This window comes from Podarcis vaucheri (genome assembly GCF_965113315.1).
Source record: "Podarcis vaucheri genome assembly, chromosome: 4".
In the NCBI taxonomy this organism is placed as follows: domain Eukaryota; kingdom Metazoa; phylum Chordata; class Lepidosauria; order Squamata; family Lacertidae; genus Podarcis; species Podarcis vaucheri.
This window is the reverse complement of record NC_138762.1, coordinates 24104157-24127857: the sequence shown is the minus strand read 5'-3', so window position 1 is coordinate 24127857 and position 23701 is coordinate 24104157. Positions and strand designations below refer to the sequence as shown.

The 23701-nt window shown below is 46.5% G+C and overlaps 1 protein-coding gene across 1 annotated transcript in view; it reads left to right on the top strand.

Moving 5' to 3' along the window:
* The first annotated feature begins 5608 nt into the window (after window positions 1-5608).
* SLC35F2 (solute carrier family 35 member F2) overlaps window positions 5609-23701 on the top strand; it is a 30698-nt gene continuing 12605 nt past the window's right edge. Inside the window, exons 1-4 of the mRNA XM_082219457.1 lie at window positions 5609-6121; window positions 18481-18656; window positions 20251-20378; window positions 22461-22620. Of these exons, the coding sequence (XP_082075583.1) occupies window positions 5937-6121; window positions 18481-18656; window positions 20251-20378; window positions 22461-22620 (649 nt within the window). The 5' untranslated portion in view covers window positions 5609-5936. The remainder of the gene's footprint in view (window positions 6122-18480; window positions 18657-20250; window positions 20379-22460; window positions 22621-23701) is intronic.

The following is a 23701-nucleotide window of genomic DNA, read 5'->3' as shown; positions in this document are numbered from 1 at the left end:
GACGTTTTTCTTATGGGCAAAAAACTACTTTTCCTTTTCGTGTCACAAGAATCATCATAATGTAAGAATGGGGGTTAATGGGATCAGGATGATTGAGTGTGTTCCTTAATAATCCTTGACACAGGCCACTTGCAGACTGTTAGGGTAGGATTCGCTTACATTCCACCAAATTTCGGCTGTGCAAACAATTTGGTGCTCTTGTGTAACAAACAAGGAGAGCCAATGCAGGGTAGGATAGTGGCTAAAGTGTCAGAGTAGGACCTGGGAGCCCAGGTTTCTAGTCCACACTTGACCACAAAGCTCACTGAGTGACCTTGGGCCAGCCACAGTCTCTCAGCTTAACCCACCTAAGTTCACTGGCGGAGGAAGAGGGGGGTGGAGGGATTGAACTGCCCCCGGCACCACGATCCCAGTGAGGTGCCATCACAGCTGCCTCCCCCGCGCTGGGCGTCACGCCCCAGGACGTGCGCCACACCCCTGCAGGCAGTGCGTCATGCCCCTGGGATGCGCGCCACACCCCTGCGGGCGGCATGACATGCCCACGGGATGCACACCACACACCCCGGGACGCACGCCAGTCACGCCCCCCACCTGCTCTCTGACCCCAGTGCCGGAGCATGAAGCTCCACCACTGCCTAAGTTACCTTACAGGGTTGTGAGGATTAAATGGAGGCAAGAGAAATATATACAGTGGATGCTCGGGTTGCAAACGTGATCCGTGCGGGATGCACGTTCGCAACCAGCACGTGCGCAGACCCTTCTGCACATGTGCAAAGTGTGATTTAGTGCTTCTGCGCATGTGCGACTGCCGAAATCCGGAAGTAACCCGTTCTGGTACTTTTGGGTTTTGGCGGGTGCGTAACCTGAAAAAACGCAACCTGAAGCGGCTGTAACCTGAGGTATGACTGTATATGCTACCTTGAGTCCCTTGAAGGAAAGTTGGGATATATAATAATAATAATAATAAGCAAAAAAACCTGCTTGCCTCCTGAAATAGAACTTTTTGGAGTAAAGAAAATGACAGGAAAATACACTGCAAAGCATGGAGTGGCGGCAAAAGAGTTGGCAGGTTGCTGAGGTTAGAGAGCAGAGTGATCAGGGGGCCCTAGTTAAAGCAATACATAAATAAAATAGGAGATACAGCCCAGGGTCTTACCAAGGATGCTGGTCCAACATTCTGCAGATGCCAACAAGAACACGCCTGTATAACTTCCCTGTTCTAACACTAAGGACCAGAGCCCAAATTTCCCCTTTTAATTAGCTGGTTTTAATCAATCAATCAATCAATCAATCAATCAACCAGCACATTGTAACTCTCTACTGTGTGCATCATTTCTTTACACAGCAACAGCCTCTCTTCTGAGGCCTTAAGAGCCAAAAAGGTATTTGCTCTTGGGTTAAACTTAGCCTAGAAAAACAACAACAACATAATTGCCTACGATAGGATATCAGAAGTTAAACATTCAACAGCTGTGCACAGACTACGTGGGTTTGCATTGATGCTCCTGTCAAGGTATACGCTCCCTGAGATTGTAATAATTACTTATTTTTATATAAAAAAAGAAATATTCCCTGTCTTCCTTCAAGACAGGTAGCTGGATATCACTGGATCACATTCATCCAGTGCTTTACCAGCTGCACTGGCTCCCTGTGGAGTATAGGGTCAGGTTTAAGGTGCTGGTTTTGACCTTTAAAGCCCTATGCGGCCTAGGACCCACGTACCTACGGGACCGCCTCTCCTGGTATGTCGCACGGAGGACCTTAAGGTCCACAAATGACAACATTTTGGAGGTCCCAAGTCGCAAGGTGGTTAGATTGGTCTCAACTAGGGCCAGGGCCTTTTCAGTACTGGCCCCGACTTGGTGGAATGCTCTGTCCCAAGAGACTAGGGCCCTGCGGGACTTGACATCTTTCCGCAGGGCCTGCAAGACAGAGCTGTTCCGCCTGGCCTTTGGTTTGGACTCAGTCTGACCCTTATGTTCCCCTCCCCTTATGGTTTTGAACTATGGGCTACTATTAAAACGCGACTGCATTTTAAATTGTATTTTAGCCCGTATTTTAAATTGGTTCCCCCCACCCCCATTATGTTTTTACTGTAATTTTACTTGTGTTAGCTGCCCTGAGCCTGGCTCTGGCCGGGGAGGGTGGGATATAAATAATAATAATAATAATAATAATAATAATAATAATAATAATAATAATAATAATATCTAAGAATATGAGGAGAGTCTACGGGGTCAGGCTGATGGTCCATCTAATTCAACATCTTGTTCTTACTGTGGCCAACCAGGTACCCTAGGGGAAGCACTAAAGCAAGACCTGAACATAGCTGCACTCTCCCCGCTTGTGATTCTCAGCAACTGCCATTCAGAGGCTTGGTGCATTCAGAAGAAGAACATAGCCATTGATTAACCCTGTCCTCCAGGCGGCTCCACACTGACTGGCAGCAGTTCTCCAGGCTCCCCAGGTCCTACCTGGCGATGCCAGGGATTGAACCTGTGACTTTCTGCATGCCAAGCAGGTACTCTACAACTGAGCCATGGCCGTACTTGATGCAGGAGTCTGCCTGAAACCTGGGGGCGAGCCAGCAGCAAATCACACCATGCAAGTTGGAATTAACTCTTTAGTAGGAAGAACACGATCTGCACAGACTTGGTGGAATACCAGGCCTAATGAGCAGCTCTTCCCTGATAGGTCTTGCCCCATGGATCAGTTGCCTGCCTCCCATCAGCTGTCTAAGTCCCTTCCTCTCTAGGGTTTTTTCCAAGCAATCGGAGACTGTGCCTGGTTGCAGCCTGTCGCTACACCGTCCATTTCAGCCCTCTTCTGGTTCTGGGATACAAGAGCGGAGGGGAGCTTGTTGCAGCAGCAGGAGGAGACACTGCCCTCTTCGCCTCCCTCCCCCCTTCTTCAGCTTTTGCCTCTGATTCTGGATTTCTGTCTACCACAGACTCACTAAATCCTGTTACCTCTTCAGCTTCCAACATCTCCTCTTCCCAGTCTTCAGCTTCCAACATCTCCTCTTCCCAGTCTTCTCCCTCTGACCACTTATTGTCATCCTACCACCAGTCCCTGGGCTCTGAGCCTTCTTCATTCGGTGGTACCCCACCTGGTTCCACCTCTGTGTCCATGACATGGGAGTGCATGGAAATAAATCTAGAATTAGAGTTCGAATGAAATTGAGAGGTCACCCAGTCCAACCTTTGTGAAACTGGTGCCCTCCAGACTACAACTCCCATCAGCCTCAGCTAGGGAGTTGTAGTCCAAAACCAGTTTGGTGAAGGGTGCAACACAGGACACAACTACAGCTTAGGCACCTTCAGTGAAGGAGAACTCATCATCACCTCCCAAAGGCAGTTTGTCCCATTGTTGAGCTCCTCGTACAATTAGAGTCTTGCTGCTCGTGCTGAGCCAAATTCTGCTTCCCTGCAAAGTCTAACCATTGATCCCAGTGCTGCCCCAAGGAACAACACAGGAAAAGTCTGTTCCAGCTTCTGCCAAACAGACCTTCAGATGTTTGAAGAGGGCTCTCACATCCCCCTTTAATCTTCTCTTCTCCAGACTAAACAACTTGCCCAACTTTTTCAAGTGATCTTTAAGCAGCTCAGAACAACAACATTTTAATCAGGCATTCTCCAGAGTCCTTTGTTTGTTAGTGATTTTAACGAACTTTGGTCTATGTTCTATTTTTCAGGAGGGGGGTGTTGGTTTTTTTGTTTTTGCTGAGGCTGCATCTTCTCTGGACGAATACTGAGCAAGGGTTTTGTTGTATTTTGACTCTTTGTTGTATTCTTAACCTCTCTCTATAGGGTTTTTTTTAGGGGGTTGTTAGCCTCCCTGACTCTTTCGGAAAGGTGGGGTGCAAATGTTTTAAATAATTAACAGGGACCAGAAAAAAGAGGGACTCTTGTCACAATTACCAGTAGATTGCATTTTGTATTTTGGTTTTAGTAATTTGGCAACCCTAATAAAGCAGAAGCACTGGGGCTAATTTTTGTATTTGGCAACCTAGGAAGCTAATATTTGTTAGAGACATTTATTTCAGGACCCCCCGAAAGTTGTTGAGCTTTTTTCAGACAAACCTCAAAGTTAGACAAAGCACTGCCTTTTGGAAATTCCCCCCACCTTTGAAATCCTGGTAATGTCCAGGAAAATCCAGACATATGACAGCCTTACATTTATGCTTGTGTCATATTCATTCTTTACTTATAATTCTTTTAAAAACATGTATCACACCTCTTCATTCCATTATTTCCTTTCCTTTACCAAGTTTCTTTTAAAAGTTTGTATAATAAAGCCTTGCAGTTTCACTATCTGTAACCTCAGAGTCAAGCCGGAACAGAGCAGTTACATTTGAGCAGTGTTTGTTTGTGATTTGTTCTTTCCGCTTTGGATGTGAGGTGCGAAGAAGATCGCCCACTCTGGGCTTTGCTACTTTAATATGCAGATGTGAGACGAGAAGAATCAAGCTGGCAATCTGGACTTTGCTACTACATTTCCACACATGTGAGAAGGACGAATCTCAAGGAAACACAAAGCACAGCTTTGGGCAAGGAATAATGCTGTTTTCATCACCCACTGTCATTCAGAATCCTATGGGACAGGGTCTTATGCTTTGCCATCCCATGTGTATACAAGGCAATTTTGTCCTCTCTTGACCTCTCACAAACACACCCGGTAGCAGAGGTGCTACCAAGGATTGAGGGCCCCCAATGCAATGTCCTGAACATTGAGGGGGCCTGGCCCCCCTCAAAAAAAGAGAGATTGGGGCCCCCACAGTGTCTCAGCTCCCATGAACCGGGTGCCCTTGCTTGGTAGAGACATAGGAGAGGGTCTTCTGAGTGGCTGCTCCCGGACTCTGGAACTCCCTTCTAGTGAGTTGCTAACACCTGGGGCTCTGCGGACGAGTAGGTGGGAGGGAGAACGCATGCGCATTCAACTGCTTAAGGGCATTTATGTCACCCAGGAAATCTCAGCGGAGATAAGAGGAGTCATTCTGTTGTCTGGAGAAGTCACTTCCTGACTTGCATGGAGAGGCCATTTTCAACAGAGCTCAGCCTCAGAAGTGTGCAGCTGTACTGAGGAAGCACCGGGGGTTGAAATTTTGCACCCCCAAACAATTTTGCGCCCAGGACCACTGTCTCTGTGCCCCCTCCCCACTATGCCACTGTTCCCTCGCTACAGAAGCTAGACTGGCTCCCTTGGCAGGTGCAGACCTTTTTTCAACAGGCTTAGGGATAGCATTAAAAGCAGTCAGTTTCCCCAATGTTTTTAATAGCCCTTAGAGACCGACAGAGTTTAATTCTATTAATGCTTTAAAAAAATTTAATTCGGCTGCTCTGATTTTATCTGTAAACCGCCTGGAGTACCTATGAGCGAAAAGGGTACAAACGCATAACAGGAAGCTCTCAACAAGGCCACACATAGCTGTCAAGCTTCCCTTTTTTTGCGGGAAATTCCCTTATTTCAGCGCCATTTCCCGCTACTATCCCGGATTGTTAGATATCCCGTAGACTGTCTCCGGGACAGGTGAGGCTGCTGATCCCTTATTTTCAAATCTGAAAATTGACAGCTATGGTCTTCTTAACAGCAGGTGCTATGAAGCCTGGAGCAAGTAAAAGCGGGAGGACCTGGGAGGTTGTTTTGACTCCCCCTGGCTGGCACCCTTTGGCGCAGGTGCCCAAGCAACCAGGCAGCGGGCGCTGTGCGTGTTTGATCCGGGCTTGTGCGATCTGCTGACTGCTAATCGTTTGCTGCAGGAGACGAGCGAGGAACAGCGGCGGCGGCAGCATCACCCAGCAGCAAATCCGAGGAGGTCGGCGGAGAAGCAGTAGCGGCGGCCCCGCCTCCTTTCCCCTCCCTTTCCTCCTGCGCGCCGCTTTCTGCCGCCCGCGCCTCCTCTCCAGAGCGGATCTGCGCTCCGGCTGCCGCTTGCGATGGAAGGCTTGCCTTCGACCTCCTTGGAGCTGAAGAATGGAAACCCCGCCGCGCCGGCAGTTGCAGCAACAGCAGCGGCGGCGGCACCATCATCATCATCACCACCACCAACATCAGCAGCCGTTTCCCCACGATCCTTCCGCAGCAGCTTTCTGACACGTGTCCGGGACAAGCTCTGCTCTTGGTGAGCACAAAAGGGCGAGCGAGCGAGCGAGGCGCTGGCACCCGATCAATTCCCTTCCAGGGTTTACAACCCGATTTTGAGCAGACTTTTGTTCTCTTTACGCTTCCGGGCTGCGCCTTCTGTGGCGCACGTGCTTCTCTGAAGCGGCACGCGGTCGGAGCGCTTTCTGCTTTTGTGTGGGTGTGTGTGGGGGGGGGATAAGGAAATCTTCACGTGAGAAGCAAGTTTGTTCACTTTCTGGCGGAGGAATCCTTCCTCTTGAGTAGGGTGGGTTGGGGTTGGCTGGCTGAGGTTGTGCCCTCTGCACATGCTCAAGGCGTACTTTGTGTTTTTTTGTGGTTAGTTCGTGAGCGCCACGGGGTATTCGGAAAGAGCCTTCGTGCTTAAGTCTTAGTGGTTTATGGCTGACTAATACAGAAGAAAGAAATGTATTTATTTGGGGAGCGGTGAAGCAAGGCAGAATGTTCCCGGCTGATTATTATTATTTTGTGTATGCTGCTGGCAGAGGCTCTGGAAAGTAGACAGCGGGGAAGGGCCTTGGCTGACTGGAGGAGCACCTCCTCCGCATGCCTGCTTGAAACCGTCGAGAGCTGCTGCCAGTCAGTGTGGACAGTACTAAGTGGGTCAATCATCTGACTCCATCTAAGGTAGCTTATGTTCCTAACATTAGATGATAGCCTGACCTGGCATAAGTCAGCTTTCTACACCCTACAAATGTCTGAAGGGACCTAGGAGCAGCCTGTAGACTTCTAGAGGCCCATATGATGGCAGATCACTTTCTTTAGGGTGTGGGCAGGGGCAAACCTAGGGATTGGTTAGGTTGGCCCTCAGTCCAAGGGCACAAAAATAGCCATAAAATACATCTCCTTGCCAAGGGTGCAAGGGAGCATAGTTATGTCGCCTCTGGGTCTGGGCTGAGATGTTGGTGCCAGTGAACAAGAATAAAATGCTTGCAGCTAGGTACTTGCATGCCCCAACACCTGAGTGGCTGTTGGGTGGAGTAGCCAGAGAGGTGTTGCAACAAAAGTAGTGGAAGGCTGGCTGGTGATTCAGTATCAGATGGCTGTTTTGAATTCCAGGTTTTCTTTGCTCTGTAAGCCTTTCTCCTTTAAGTTGCAGACAGAATAATGGACTATTGGTTGTTATTGTAAAAGAGTATCAAAGGAGAGCCCAGCAGAAAAGTTGGCATCTATTTGCTTTTGCAAGAAACAGGCGGAAACTTAATGTTTTTCCATTGGAATTGATTTGGTAGTGGGGGGGGTATCTGAGTAGGAAATTCAATTTTTGTGGTGGGGGAAGAACCAGCTGCTGTGAAATTGATTGGAGGATCTGGGGAAAATTAATCTTGGCTGGAATGAATATTTGAAGCATTAATTTGGATGGTAAACTGTGTGAGAAGACAGAAGTGCCTGGCATGCTCTGGTCCATGGGGTCACAAACATGACTAAAAGACTAAACAACAACAAAATTGTGTGAACTTTGTAAAAAACCCAAAAAGCTGAGGGATTGATTTGGGGCATCTGGGTAGGGAATTAATTGAAGGAGAAATGATTAGTGGATTAGCTTTGCCCACCCACCCTGCCTCCATTTGTGGTTATGGTCAAGTCACCTACCTTTCCGTCTTGCTTGTTTGTCGTTGTTGAAATGGGTTGTAGGTGCAGGGAACATAGGTTCAGTCCACACCTCTCTCTGCCTGGTACTCCGAGATCATGGTCTTGAGCAACTGACTTGCTCCATCTTGTTGGCCAGATGTGTCTGGGAAGGTTGAAGCATGATGGCAGTAGCATCCTCTTGGTCTTAAAAGGTATAATCGCAGGTCTGTGCACAGCACTTGGCAGGGCCTAGACGATCAGTTGATCAGAGGCTTCCCTGCAAACAGCTCACCTGAGGCAAAAGTGGCTGTTTGGGTGGGGCAGAACTGCTATTCTTTTGGCAGGTAGGTCCCTGCTGCTTACTGGGGGCATAGCTGTTAACGTTTCCCTTTTTTAAAGGGAAATTCCCTTATTCTGAATAGGATTCCTCACAAGAAAAGGGAAAAATCGGCAGCTATGATTGGGGGAGGGCAAGGCAATGGGGAAGTTGATCTCAAGACTGGCATGGCAATGTGTTTTATTGGATCAGTTTGGTGAATATGCTTTTAGGACTGGAAATTGCTTTGTTGTTAAAGTTGTACGGAGGGCTCAGTTCCAGCACCTCTCAGGTGGGTGCCATTGCCTTTATAAGAGAACAAGGGAGGTGTTCATGATGAGGTCTGGCACCTTTTTCTAGAAAAACAGCACTGGTTGTATGCTTGTATGACAATGGAAGTTGGCCTAATGTTTCTACCTGAACTGTTACCGTCCCTCTCATTATAAACAGACAATGTCATAGCTAGATATTGCTGTGCTTTGTTCAAAGCTAATGATTTGTTGCAGCCCTTCTGTGAAGTGAAGAAGGGTTAAGCTCTTATCCCTATACTGGGACTTGACTAGATTGGACTTCAGACCTGTCTCCCGCTTCTATATCCTTTTTTCCTTTTTTAAAAAAATAGAATTCCAAACAATTAAACTAATGAATCTTACGGGGAGGGGGGTTGTCTCAGGCAATCCTCTCCTCTCTTTCAGAGCCAAGCGATATAGGACATTGATAAAACTGCTTGCTTGAGACCTTTTGATGGAAATTATTGCTCTGTAAGGTTTAAGGTCCAGGTTGCAGAGCAGATTGCAAAGGAATTTCTGCTTCTTAAACTGGCAGCCAAGTTTTTTCTCGTATTATTCTAAACGAAGAACCTTGCATTGCCTCCTGGAAGAAAGGTCAAGTGATATATTTTTGCAGAATAGCGGGCCCTTGCGTCAAAAGGCCTTCAGACTGCAACATGTCATTGCTGTAAGGGGAGGGAGGACATGATAAAACAGTTTCAACTGGTTTTGAAGACTGAGGGCTGTGAATATAGTGGCTACAGGTTGAAGAACAATTAACCACAACTGAGTAGTTGTTGCTTAGATTCTGTTCTTCAATCTGAAGATTCCAAATTACTGAGGTTCTGAAATGCCTTGGCTAAAGTGGACGTACTTTTAATCCTGGCTAATGTTGCTTGGAAATTTAAACCCCATGTTAAACCCCTTCTTTTTTAAATTAGTGGTCCTTTAAAGTACTTAAATTATGCCCCCGTGACCAAAAAAAAAAAAAAAGTTAATTTAGGCCTTACAGTGACTAAGAGCATGGTGAAGGACAGGGAATTTTCTTGCACCACTCTTTTAGGACAGTGGGGGTACCTAGGACCTAATTTTGGCCTGTTTTTAAAGGCATTCTGCAAGGGATCAGCTCACTTCTCAGGCAAGAGTGATCTGACACTCTCCTGTTGTTGTGGAGAGAAAAAGAGAAAAAAGATTGCCCATCACTTTCTTATGACAACGTAAGAATTGCCTTACCAGAACAAGACAGAGGCCAGTTTAAGGCCTACACTAAAACTTAGGGCCACAGCAACTTTCTAAAGTCTCTTTGGGAAAAGGGAATTCAAAGTAGAGAAATGGCAGGAGGGCTTCCCACCATTTTGTGACTCTTAAACAAACGATACCCCCCCATACCCCTGCAGCTTTTCCTCCCATGGCGGTTACTATTATTATTATTAATTGAATTCGTTCATTGCTTTATCTTGCCCCAAGCAAGTGGAGATGCCTGGGCACTGAGAGGGTGCCTGACATTTCCACCATCTCTGGAGGTATCTGCCCGGGGATCATTGGGTCTTGACTGTTTTCACACACTAATAACCACATTCTGTAGAATTCTATTGGTTATATTTTATCCTCACAATTGGAAAGAATTTCAGGAGCCAAAATGCATTTTCTGTGCAGCCTGAGCAGGGGCAGTTAACAACATCATAGTTCATTGTGGAATGAATGTCCGCCATTAAGAAAAAGAAGGTCGGAACAGGCGAGTAGATATGTGGACAGTCCCTGGATCAAGTGACTTTTCTTATTTAATTTCTCAAAAGTTATTAACCTAGCTCAAAGTAGTCATCTGAACCAGCCAGGTGTTGAACAGAGAATCAATCAAAGTCAGTCTGTTATTGGAAAAACGAGAGTTTAGATCTCGCCTTACCCCAAAATGGCAACTAGTCGTTCCATTTTGGCCACTGTAACATTGGTTTAAGGAGCCATTTGGCGCCTATTTAACGTATCTGAGTTTCTAACACTGTTCTTGATGTCTCATCAGCTCTTTATCCCATTGACCATGATCCAATCCTGGACCAGAGAATAACATTGGGAGAGTGCTTTTCAATGCCCTGGAGATTACATAATGGGGTACTGCAGGGCACTATCTTATATTCAATGCTATTTAATGTCAATACGAAACTGCTGAGAGTGGTCATTAGGAGTTTTAGGGAAAGGTGCCATCGGTATGTTGATGACACTCAGCTCTATTTCTCCATAGCATCTGAATCGGGAGAGGCCATGCAGTCCCTTGGACTGGTGCCAGTGATGAGATGAAGGAGAGGAAAACAAGCTGAGCTTGAATCCTAGCAAGTCAGGGGCTCTGTGGCCAAGTGCCCGAGAAACTGATCAATTGCCTCCCCTAGATAGGGTTGCATTCTCCTTTTTTGGAGGAGCAGGTTTGCAGTCCAGGGATGCTTCTGGATCCGACTTTGTCACTGGAGGCCCAAGTAGCCTCAGTGGCTAGAAGTGCCATTAGTGCAGCAGCTACAGCTGTTCCTGGATTGGCCACACTGGTTTATGCAATGGTTTCTTCAAGATTGGGCTACTGCAGTGCACCCTATGTGGGGCTTCCCTTGCAGTTCACGCAGAATGCTGTGGCATGGTTGCAAACAGGAGTGAGAGCCTGTCAGCGCATAACACATTGCTCAGATAGGTTGCTGATTTGCTCCCAGACTGTTCAAGGTGTTGCTGTTAGTCATTTGTGTTGAACGGTTTTTAATATTGAATTTTAAATTATTGTGCCACACCTTGGGATCGGATGGTGAAGGGTGGGTACAACAAAAATGTGAGACTGTTGAACTTCCATTTAGCACTTATCGCAGTTCTGATCGTAATAAACAGCTTAATTATATATCCTCTCACTTTGATCAGGTAGGAGGAGTTCTTCAACAGAATCCAGTGCAAATATTAGCAGGTGCATGGGAAAATCACCTGTCATCAGCTTCCGTCCAAAATATATTGAACTTATTGCAACTCCACAAGTTCTCTTGCCATTTGTACATGCGGCACTTCTGGAGTAAAAGCAACTCTTAAGTTAATTTAGGCTTCAGGCGCAACAGTTGAGCGCCCTCTTAATTTATAAACGCCTGCCCGGATTGCCATTAACGTAACGGTTAAAACATTTACCTGCAGTCACACTTTCATGTCTCGCGGTGTGAGTTAATAAACTCACTTAGTTGCTTTGTGAGCTAGAAGAGTGAACAGATTGCCTTTTTGGCAATGTTTCTGAAACGTTGCTGTGGCTTACTCATTACTTCTTAATTTTCTTTAAAATCGAGCAGACTAAAGCTCTCTTAAACAGAAGAGCAGCCTGAAAACCTGAATTTCATAGAGTTTGAGCCTGATTGGGATTGCTTCCCAAAGTGACAGCAGAGTGATAAACAGGCAATTCATTGGAAAGTGGATGATGCCTCTAAACCGCAGGAGATGCTTTACTTGGTGTGATCCAAAGCTGCTGCAGTAAATAATAATAATAATAATAATAATAATAATAATAATAATAATAATAATTTTATTATTTATACCCCGCCCACCTGGCTGAGTTTCCCCAGCCACTCTGGGCGGCTCCCAATCAAGTGTTAAAAACAGTACAGCGCTAAATATTAAAAACTTCCCTGAACAGGGCTGCCTAAGGGGTCTTCTGAATAATAATAATAATAATAATAATAATAAATTTTATTTATATCCCGCCCTCCCCAGCCGAAGCCGGGCTCAGGGCGGCTAACAACAATAAAACAGTACAAAGGTACAACATAAACAACATTCTAAAATCATTCATTATAAAAATTAATTAATTCAAGCCACTAGCAACCATTGGGCCAGAGCTCTGCGAAGATTGCCGAGGGAGGGAGTCAGGCTGTGCCCTGGCCAAAGGCCTGGTGGAACAGCTCTGTCTTGCAGGCCCTGTGGAAGGATGTCAAGTCCCGCAGGGCCCTGGTCTCTTGTGACAGAGTGTTCCACCAGATCGGAGCCACAGCCGAAAAAGCCCTGGCTCTAGTTGAGGCCAGCCTAACTTCTCTGTGGCCTGGGACCTTCAAGATGTTTTTATTTGAAGACCGTAGGTTTCTCTGTGGGGCATACCAGGAGAGGCGGTCCCGTAGGTACGAGGGTCCTAGGCCATATAGGGCTTTAAAGGTTAAAACCAGCACCTTAAACCTGATCCTGTACTCCACCGGGAGCCAGTGCAGCTGGTATAGCACCGGGTGAATGTGATCTCGCAGCGAAGACCTCGTAAGGAGTCTCGCTGCAGCATTCTGCACCCGCTGGAGTTTCTGGGTCAGTCTCAAGGGCAGCCCCACGTAGAGCGAGTTACAATAATCCAGTCTGGAGGTGACCGTCGCGTGGATCACAGTGGCTAGGTCAGGGCGAGAGAGGTAAGGAGCCAACTGCTTAGCTTGGCGGAGATGGAAAAATGCCGCCTTTGTTATAGCTGCAATCTGCGCCTCCATGGAAAGGGAGGTGTCGAAGATTACACCCAAACTCTTAACGGACGGTGCTGGCACTAATTGCGCCCCCGCAAGAGATGGGAGTTGCCCCCCCAATCCCATATCGCCCCGTCCCAGCCACAGGACCTCTGTCTTCGAAGGATTTAGCTTCAACCGGCTCCCACGTAACCATCCAGCCACAGCTTCCAAACATCTGCTCAGTGTGTCTGGGGCCGAGTCAGGATGGCCATCCATCAACAGATAGAGTTGGGTGTCATCGGCATACTGATGACAACCCAGCCCAAAACTCCGAACAAGCTGGGCGAGGGGGCGCATAAAGATGTTGAAAAGCATCGGGGAGAGTATCGCGCCCTGAGGTACTCCACACACCAAGGAGTGGCGCGATGACAATTCCCCCCCAAGCGCCACCCTCTGTCCCCGACCAGAGAGAAACGAGCGCAGCCATTGAAGGACTGTGCCCTGGATCCCCACGTCGGTAAGGCGGTGGTCCAAAAGTTCGTGATCGACCATGTCGAAAGCTGCTGATAGATCTAAAAGAATCAGCAGCCCTGACCCGCCTCGATCCAGCTGTCTACGAAGGTCATCTGTTAGGGCGACCAGAGCCGTCTCGGTCCCATGACCAGCGCGGAAGCCAGACTGGAATGGATCCAGAGCCAATGTTTCATCCAGAAACCCACCAAGCTGTTCAGCAACCGCTCTCTCAATCACCTTACCCAGGAACGGAAGATTCGAAACCGGGCGGTAATTGGATAGATCTAAAGGATCTAATGATGTTTTCTTTAAGAGCGGGCGCACCACTGCCTCCTTCAGTTCCCCTGGGAATGTCCCCGTGCCAAGGGACAAATTGATGATATTCCCCAGGAGGGCCCGCACCTCGTCTGGACACGCTCTAATCAGCCAAGACGGGCACGGGTCGAGAGGACAAGTGGTGGGCTTTCCAGCTCGGAGGAGTCTGTCCACATCGGCTGGGGATATCTGGTCGAAGTGGTCCAATACTGGACCCGAGGACAGTCGAGGGGCCTCCAGTTCCTTTATTGTATCCAAATTGGCAGGGAGGTCATGGCGGAGCGACAAGACCTTCTCCGCAAAAAAGCTCGCGAATGCCTCACAGCCGTGTGTCAATTTGTTATTTAAATTTGGCTGTCCCTCAAGGGACGTTAAAGACCTGATTATGCTAAATAATTGCGCTGGGCGAGAGCTAGCGGATGCAATGGAGGCCGAGAAGTATGACTTCTTAGCAGCCTTCACCGCCATCTCGTAGGTTTTCATAAAAGCCCTATAAGATGTTCTTGAGGCTCCGTCACGGGCACCCCGCCATACTCGCTCTAGCCGTCTGAGGTCCCGCTTCATTTTCCGAAGCTCCTCGGTAAACCAGGGAGCCCGGTTTCTGCGGGGTCGCAGAGGGCGCTTAGGTGCGATCTCATCGATGGCTGCCTGGAGCTGGGCATTCCAGCCCTCAACAAGCTCAGTCAATGAGTCGCCAGGGGGAGCAAGGTCCCGCAAGGCTTGGCGGAATCTCTCGGGGTCCATCAGCCTCTGCGGGCGAGCCCAAATTGGCTCGCCACCTAAGCAGGGTGGGGGTGGAAAGTCAATCCTGGCTTTCAGAGCGTAGTGATCAGACCATGGCACCTTCGTCGGAGGAGACATGATCACATCTATACCGACGCCAAAGATCAAATCCAGCGTGTGGCCTGCTTGATGTGTGGGGCCCGAAACAAACTGGGAGAGCCCTAGTGTCGCCATGGAAGACACCAGGTCCAGAGCCTGTGAGGAGGGAGTGGCATCGGCATGGATGTTGAAGTCCCCCAATACCAATAGGTTAGGGAACTCCAAGGCCCAGCCGGCCACCGCCTCCAGCAGGCCTGACAGGGTGGCTGCTGGTGCGCTAGGTGGCCGGTACACCAGCCAGACAGCCAAGCTCTCCTCGGAGCCCCACACTAGGCCAACACATTCAATGCCGGGGATCGATGGCGATGGTAGAGCCCTGAAAGGACAATCTTCCCGGATTAATAATGCCACCCCTCCCCCCCGGCCCACAGTCCGCGACTGGTGGAGGACAGAGAAACCCGGGGGCGCCATCTCTCGTAAGGTAACTGTTGCCCCTTCGCGCACCCAGGTCTCCGTCACACAAGCCAGGTCGACCCCCTGCGAGATAAAGAAATCTCGCAGGGTGGCGGTTTTATTGCCTATAGACCTGGCATTGCACAGCACCAGTGACGGAGGTGAGTAATCCTTGCTCACCCTACCCTCGTCCCTCGGGATGGGGCGCAGATTGGAAAGGGTACGAGCGTATCCATATCTCGATCCCCTTCGCCTGTAACATCTGCCCCCACCGCCATACCTCCCTCGCCCCTCCACGGTAGCAATCCCAGGCCTCATAGTCAGGTAGTTGTTTATCTCTTTGACATCTGATGGGAGGGCGTTCCACAGGGCGGGCGCCACTACCGAGAAGGCCCTCCGTCTGGTTCCCTGTAGCCTCACTTCTCGCAATGAGGGAACCGCCAGAAGGCCCTCGGCACTGGATCTCAGTGTCCATATGAGTGTCATATATGAGTGAATATCTGAAAAATGCAGGTCGGTCAGGCTTCATTGGACTTTCCCACCTGTTCACCATCTGGCCAGCAGTTGGAAGGGAGAGAAATGGAGGACCCATCTGATTAGCCTGCCTGATTTTCATACATACTGCAGCAGTGTGGAATAGAACTGTGCTGAAATGAGGCCTGTGCCACTGGAGTGTGTATTTTCAGAATGGACGATGGTGTCATTGGTAAGGAGGGCATTCAGACATTGAGGCGGAGCCAAGGAGGTGAAACCCATATCCATTTATTTATTTATTTAGCAAAGATTTATATACCACCATTAAGGAGGGTGGGGGATACCATGGCAGTGAGTGAACAAAGCATAAATTTGTCAAAAAAATTGTATTCGTAAGACAAGTACAAAATGCCTCACAAATCAGTAGATCAGATTAATACATCAACATGTATTATCCCTCAGGGAAAGCCTGGATGAGTTTTCAGCAGGCGCCCAAGTGCCAAATCCGCAGGAGCCGGCCTGACATTCATTCATTGGGAGCGCATTCCAAGGGGCAGGTTCTGCCACACTGAAAGGACATAAATCGAACCATTGGATCACAAGCCACTACTAACAGTGTCTCTCCCGAGGAACGCAATGACTGGGCAGGAGTATACTATACATGAGACAACTAATGAGCGGGACAAGCTTTTGTGGTCTATGGCCGGCGGAATAAATCAAAGCCATGCGTTGTAGAACTGAATGTCTGCCTGAGATCACTGCCATTACCTCATCCCAGAAAGGAGCCAAAGCAATTAATCTTTACTGTCTTCGTAAAGCGGGCCAGAGAGATGCATCCAAGTGCTTGGGAGGGGAAGGTTATTTTTCTTTTATTTATAGGCTGATAAATAATAGATAAGAACAGTGGTAATCAATAGGCATCCCAGTAGCACAATTAGGGGAATTAGTGGAGAGGGAGATGCTGGTTACGCGTGTGTGTTTTCTGTTCTTTCCATGTGGAAAACTAAAGTTTTTGCCATCGGCGTTCTGCAACGTGCTTCTAAAACCCTATAGAAGGTTATTTAATTCCACACATTTGCCTTTAATAACATGTGTTCTCATTATTAATAATTTACCCAGCACCTCAGATAGTCGTCATTTTATTATCTATTAATCTCGCTATTGATTGTTTTCTGCAGGCGATGACAAGTTTGTGCTGCGAAATATCTTTTACATGGCCTAGCAATACGTGCAAAACCTGAACCCGCTCCACCCGCTCCTTAATTATGGTTAAGAAACCACCGCTGCCCCCAAAGCTACACAACTGCGAGTGATTAACACTCGGCTGCTCTCTCTGGTGATTTTAACTCTTCTCTGATGCAGTAAACAAAGGCTTAAGTGATTGTGAATCAGGCACCTGAAGTTTTACTATGGTTAACATTAAATCATGGTTTTACTAGGACCTTGGGAAGCCAGGGTTGAGATCCCCACTCAGCCATGAAGTTCATGTTCTCTAAACTAACCTACCTAACCACCTCACAGGGTTGTTGGAAGGATAGCATTGAGAGGGAGAGAACCGAAAGGTGGCCTAGAGATGTGGTGATGATGCTTATGTGGTGTTAAAGAAAATGTATTTGGCCCTGTGACTTTCATTTCACTGCTGAATTCCCTGGCCTACAACCTACCAAATAAAAAGCAGCACATTGTTGGATGAATTGTGGGCCTGTTGAGTGCTTCAGCAGACATACGCAGTGTTAGAAACTCAGATATATAAGCTAGGCGCCAAATGGCTCCTTAACCATGGTTACAGTTGCCAGAACAGAATGCCTGGTTGCCATTTTGGGGACAGCTGGCTCGAAAATTGTATTTTTGCAATGCGACTTTTTGGTTCCTGAAATTCATTCTGATTGTACAGATGAAATGTAACACATAGAATTCCAGAGGGTGTGTTGCTACTGTGTGAAAACAGTCAAAATCCCCAGGTGTACACCTCCAGATGGTGGAGATGTCAGCAGTGGGGTAGCGTGGGGGGTGCAGGGGGGCCCGGCCGCACCGGGTGCAACATCTGGGGGTTAGGGTTAGGGGGCGCAAATCCACGGGTTAGGGGGCGCAAATTACTTGCCTTTCCCCGGGTGCTGACAACCCACGCTACGCCACTGGATGTCAGGAGCTATCCTGGTGCCTGGGCATCATCCCATGGGTTCAAAATGTGCCTGGTGAATTGTGAATGCTGAACACACTCACTGTCTCTCTCTTTTGCAAAAGGAGATGCTTGTGCTATCATACATGGTTGATAGGCTGATAACATTTTGATAGGACATACTGCACAGGCTTGCAGTTTGCGTCTTGTATTATGTGTGTTTGTTTACCTCTTTATCGGTTTCTTTATACCTTTTGAAGCTTTGACATGTCATAATTATAGTGTCACGGTCCGCCTTTTGAACTTCCGACTGAAATAACCCCTGTCGTTTCAATGACTGTATAAATTTCTCTGGCTGCTTCCTAGGAATGATTTAGAAATATGTATGCTACATAAATAAGTTTAAATAGCAGCTCTTGAGTTTAAAGTAATGAATTTGCAGGCCGGTTTGCAGTGACTCCGTAGTTCGCTATACACAATAAAAAGCATAAGGAATCTGCTGGAGCAGCTCTTGAACCTGTGAGGTGCTGAGCAATGCGATGTGGAAAAATTTTCTGTGGAAAAAAATTTGGTTTCTAAAGTAACAGTGGATGGATGCCAAGTGCAAATACAGTATTAGGCAAGCTTGGTGGATTCAAAGTGTTTAGCTTTGCTTAACGCAATGCGAATAAAATAAATTGTGACTGTGAGCTGTTGGGTTTGTTTTAGTTCTTTGGTGGTTTGTCTTTTCCCATTCTTTATATCTCCCCCCTTTATTTTCCACCTTTAATACATTTGCAGTAAAAAAAATAAATCAATAAAAAATGCTAAACCAGACCATTCTGTTGGGCAGGGGTGGGGAAACCGTGGGCCTTCAGATGTGGCCAGCTTGGTCAATGGTCAGCGATGGTGCCGCTAACATCTAACAAAATTTAGAGGGTCACAGGCATGATTTTTCTTGGTACAGTTTTGCTTCACTTGCTGACGTGAGGTAACAGAAGCAGCTCCCAATTATTGGCATGTGATTAATAAGAATAAAAATGCATGAAGAAGAATAATGGTCCTCTAAACTTTTCTCATTTGCAGGCATATTGTGAAAACGCTTTTCCTTGGTCAGATACTTTCGCTGTTCATATGTGGGACTGCGGTTACAAGCCAGTACTTGGCGGACAAGTACCAGGTCAACACTCCAATGCTGCAGAGTTTCATCAACTATTGCCTGCTTTTCCTCGTGTACACAATGATTCTGGCCTTCCGAAAAGGTACGAGTGGGACCCACCACAAAATTGTGGAGTACAGTGGGATCTTGGTTCTCAAACTTAATCCGTTCCGGAAGTCCGTTCCAAAACCAAGGCACGCTTTCCCACAGAAAGTAATGCAAAAGGGATTAATCCATTCCAGACTTTTAAAAACAACCCCTAAAACAGCAATTTAACATGAATTTTACTGTCTAACGAGACCATTGATCCATAAAATGAAAGCATTAAACAATGTACTGCAGTCACACAATCAATCAGTAGCTGAACTGGGTTCCATACAGTCACAAAAACAAAACAAAAAGAGCCGCAAAAACTCAAAATAAATAGCAAAAAGAGCGTAACACTCAGTGTAACACTCAGAACGGAAGTATGGTACTCAAAACGGAAGTGTGGCACTCAAATCGGAAGCATAACACTCAAATTGGAGCACGTTTGGCTTCTGAAAAAAGTTCACAAACCGGAACACTTACTTCCGGGTTTGCAGTGTTTGGCTTCCAAGTTGAGTACCAAGGTGTTTGAGAACCAAGGCACCACTGCATTCTTGTTCCAGTCAGTCAGCCCATGTCCAGGATTCTCCGTGCCATTTAAAAAACCCCCCTGATGTTTAGATTTTATTTATTTATATAGCAAGATTTATACACCGCATCATTTTTTTCAAAATTCTTGTAAGAAGTTTACATAAAATAGTGTAAGAGAAATACTCATAAGGAAAAAAAAGCAATAAAATGAACAGGCTTTAAAAACAAGTATACATAATATGTGTTATCACAATATGGATAAAACAAATTTTAGAAGTAATGTTTCAAAACATTATTTGTGGATTGGTCATTTTTTATTACGATTTTTACTGTCAGGTTGGGTGGAGTTTGTTCTTTTTCCAGTGGAAAGGTGAACTGTAACCACAACAGCTAAATAAATTTTATTTTTTATCATTTTGTATCGGTAGAAAATATTGGTACTCCACTTTTCCCTTAGTAAAACTAGAGAATAAAAGCACTGTATTCTAAAATAAAAACAAACGACAAATAGAAATGAGTGGCGGCTAATAAAAAAAATAAGCTGAATATTATTAATTATTATTATTAATTTATTATTTATACCCCACCTGTCTGGCTTGGTTTCCCCAGCCACTCTAGGCGGGGAAAATATCAAAACTTGTCTGGTCAAACGCTTGTCAAAAAGAAAAGTTTTCACATGGTGATGCAAAGCTGTCGGAGAATGGGTGAGGCAGGCCTCTCTGAGGAGCTTTGGAGTATGATACAGCCCTTGAGAAGGATGCCTTCTTGGTCAAATTGAGACACATGTGATGTAGCATTTAGAGTGTCAGACCAGGGTTCAGATCTCCATTTGGCCACAAAGCTCGCTCGGTGACCTTGGACCAGTCGCCAGCTCTCTGCCAAACTTAGCTCACAGGCCCAAAGATGGAGAGGGGGCAAAGCGCATATGTCACTGTGGGTTCCTTGGAGGAAATAATAATAAAACTATCAAATGTAACTTGGATTTTTTGGGGGACACAGTGGGAGCTTCTGCAGAAGAGATGGACCAGAGAGCAGACCCATGCCTAAATGTTGACATGCGTGTTTTGCTTTCTCTCCAGATGACGACAACCTCTGGCAGATCCTGCGAAGGAAATGGTGGAAGTACATTTTGCTTGGATTAGTTGACGTTGAAGCCAACTACTCCATCGTCAAAGCCTACCAGTATACCACCCTGACAAGTGTCCAGGTAGCATAGAGAGCAAAGAGTCTTGTGACACTTAAAAAATGAGTGTGTGTGTGTGTGTGTGTGTGTGTGTAAGAGCCACCGATAAACGAGTGTGATGTATTGGTCAGAGTGATGGGCTAGGCCTAGGGAGACTTGATGCTTTAAATCACCACCCAGCCCCTTGAAGTTGACTGGGTGACCTTGGGCTAGTCAAGCAGTGGCGTAGCGTGCAGGTGGGGCCGGCCGCACCGGGCGCAACATCTGGGGGTTAGGGTTAGGGGGCGCAAATCCATGGGTTAGGGGGCGCAAATTACTTGCCTTGCCCCGGGTGCTGACAACCCACGCTACGCCACTGCAGTCAAGTTCTCTCTCAGCCTAACCTACCTCATGGGCTTGTGGTGAGGATAAAATGGAGGTGGGGAGAAGCTCCTTCAAGGAAAGATAGGGGTGTAAATAGAACGAGTGGACAGTGAAGAGGCTCAGTGTCATCACATAATCTCAAGACTGTGTAGGACTGTTTTACATGGGAGAGATGTAAAAAACCCCCACAAATGAGCATAAGTGGGGATTTGGAATGTGGCCTTCCAAGACCCTACTCCAGCACTGTTTCAATGTTTGAGGGTAAACATCCAACAGAGTCCTGTCTAAAATCAGGACAGCAGTGATTACCCAATTCATCCGTTAGAAACCTTTTGGTAGATTAAAAAGGTGTCCCCTAGTTAACCGGGCAGCAGATGCATTTTCTGAAAACTGGCTAATGACTCTTAATATAAATACTTAGAAAACATCCTCTCCAGCTCAAAACATCCTCTCCATGGGAGTCTTCCAGCTGCTTTCTCTGGATAAAAGATACCTTTTTGCTTCGTCTGGTTGTTTTCAATTTGAGGAAGTATTTTTGTAGATTTTGAGGCTTGATAATGGTGAGATGCTCGCTGCTGTTTCCTGGTAATTAAGGCTACAGCAATTCTTGGTATGCCCCACTGGGAGTGAGCACCATTGAACTCAGTGGGACTTACTTCTGAGTAAACATGTGTAGGGCCAGGCTGTAGAAGAAACATAATGCAAACATTGCAACTTCTGTCGCCTTAGATAGAGATCCATGGGGGTTGGCCCCTGTGGAACAAGCTGACGCCAGCAGATTGTTTAAAGGCAGTGTTGTATGCCACCAAACTACTCTGTTAAAAGTAGCTACAGTGCCACCCCTATTGCTGTCTCTCCTTGAACAGGGTGAACAGATCAAGCAGCGAATGCCAGATATAATTCTGTGGGTCAGTGATACTACAGGAAGGAGACATATTTCAGTGTGTGTGTGTGTGTGTGGAGGGGAGGGGGGGTAGAGCAGGGCTGGTTTAACTATCAACACCCCTGTTGCTCTATCAACAATACTGTTTTTCTAAATATATGCTAAGCATGAGAGGTACCTTATGCATCAGGAATAAGTGTTGCTGCCCCATCATCTAAACTGCTTGGCTAGTTTCGACCTTGTTTAATATGCTGATGTCTTCCCATGGATTGGAAACTTCTTAGAGACTTTTTGCATGAACAAGAAAATGAAGTTATGAAATCTAGGCTTGAAGATTGAAGATAATGTTGGTTTACAGAAGGTGGATTTGTTGGGTGTTATCTTGGAGTGCATGCGTTGAATAATTCTGTATTATTACAGCTGACAGATGAAGAATTGGAAGTTCCTCTTTCTTTTTCTTTTTCTTTCCCTCTTCCCCCATCTTTCCTTTCTTTCTTATTTTCTTCTTCTCCCTCTTACTCAGTTACAGGCAAACTTGCCCCTCCAGATGTTTTGGGACTACAGCTCCCATCACGCCTAGCTAACAGGACCAGTGGTCAGGGATGATGGGAGTTGTAGTCCCAAAACATCTGGAGGGCCTAGTTTGCCTATGTCTTACTGCTCTGCGTTGTTTTTTTTTTAAGATTATTTAGACTAGCTTTTTAGTCTTGATGCAAAGATATCCGAGATGAATCTTTCGTATTTCTTTCCAAATTTCAGTAAAAAATAATAATTGAATTGAATATTTGCCACCTGGAGGAGTTATTAGTCCTCATGTGCCCTTTTTATGACCGGACTTTATGCCTTTCTGTACACGGCAGCTCCTAGACTGCTTTGGGATTCCTGTGCTGATGGCTTTATCGTGGTTCATCCTCCGTGCAAGATACAAACTGATCCATTTCATTGCGGTTGCTGTCTGCCTGTTGGGAGTAGGCACCATGGTTGGTGCGGACGTGTTAGCTGAGAGGCACAATGGGGAAGGTAAGGGCTGGAGAAAATGTCATGGTGAAATGCAAAAAACATTGTGTCCATGGGAGAGTCCTCTGAGTGTTCAAATCCTTCCTCTGAATCAGATTTTCAGTAATTCCAGAATATGTCAAGAATTTCTGCTTCGAGGCAATAATAACCACGTTCTTGTTTCGATGGGGAAATATATGGGCAGGATTTAACTACCTTATTTTTCGCTCTATAGGACGCACTTTATCCTCTCCAAAAATGAAGGGGAAATGTGTGTGCGTCCTATGGAGCGAATGCAGGCTTTCGCTGAAGCCTAGAGAGAGTCCCCCCCCCCAAAAAAAACTAGGTGCGCCCTATGGTCCGGTGCAAAAAATACGGTAAGCTGTTGCATGCACAGAATGAGGTCCTCTTATGCAATGGCACTCTTCCTTTCCCCCTGTGAATCGCCTCACACCCCCTAAGTCTGCTCCTGGAGGGTTGGGGAGGGGGGAACCCAGAAAACGTTTGGGGCAGGAGGGGGGTCTTGCACACCTACAACATTTAGTACTGTGTTGAATTCCAATCAATGTTCTTTGCTGCTCTGTGCTTAGTTGAGAAAGCCTGAATTCTGAAATGCTAGGGCTTTGGGTGTCACTGGCTGAAAAATAAAAAGATGCATGGAATCAGAATGCCTGAAAATGTGTTGCTGACTACTGCATGGTTCTGAAATGTATATTCTGGCTTGGATGCTAAGGTAAGGAAGTTCACAGAGGAAAAGATTTCTGTCTCTCTCCCCTGGGAAGTGCCTCTGGGAGCCTTCCTGGAAAATGTAGGGGGCTGAGGGGGTGGGAGACGGTAGGAAACCTTCCACAAACTTTCTTGAGTTAACTTACGTACATCTCTCTCCATCGTTATATTCTTTTAGATTCCATGTAAAACACCACCTTTTTTGTTGGACTTTCAGAGTCTGAAAGGATAAGTAATTTTTTTATTATTACTAATTATGCAGTTCATGAGAACTGGTGTAATCTTTCTGTTTTGTTAGGGTTTCATGTTACCCTGTTTTTGTTAACTGCCCTGTGAGTATTTTTGGCAAAGGACAGAAATCTCTAAAGAAATAATCCTA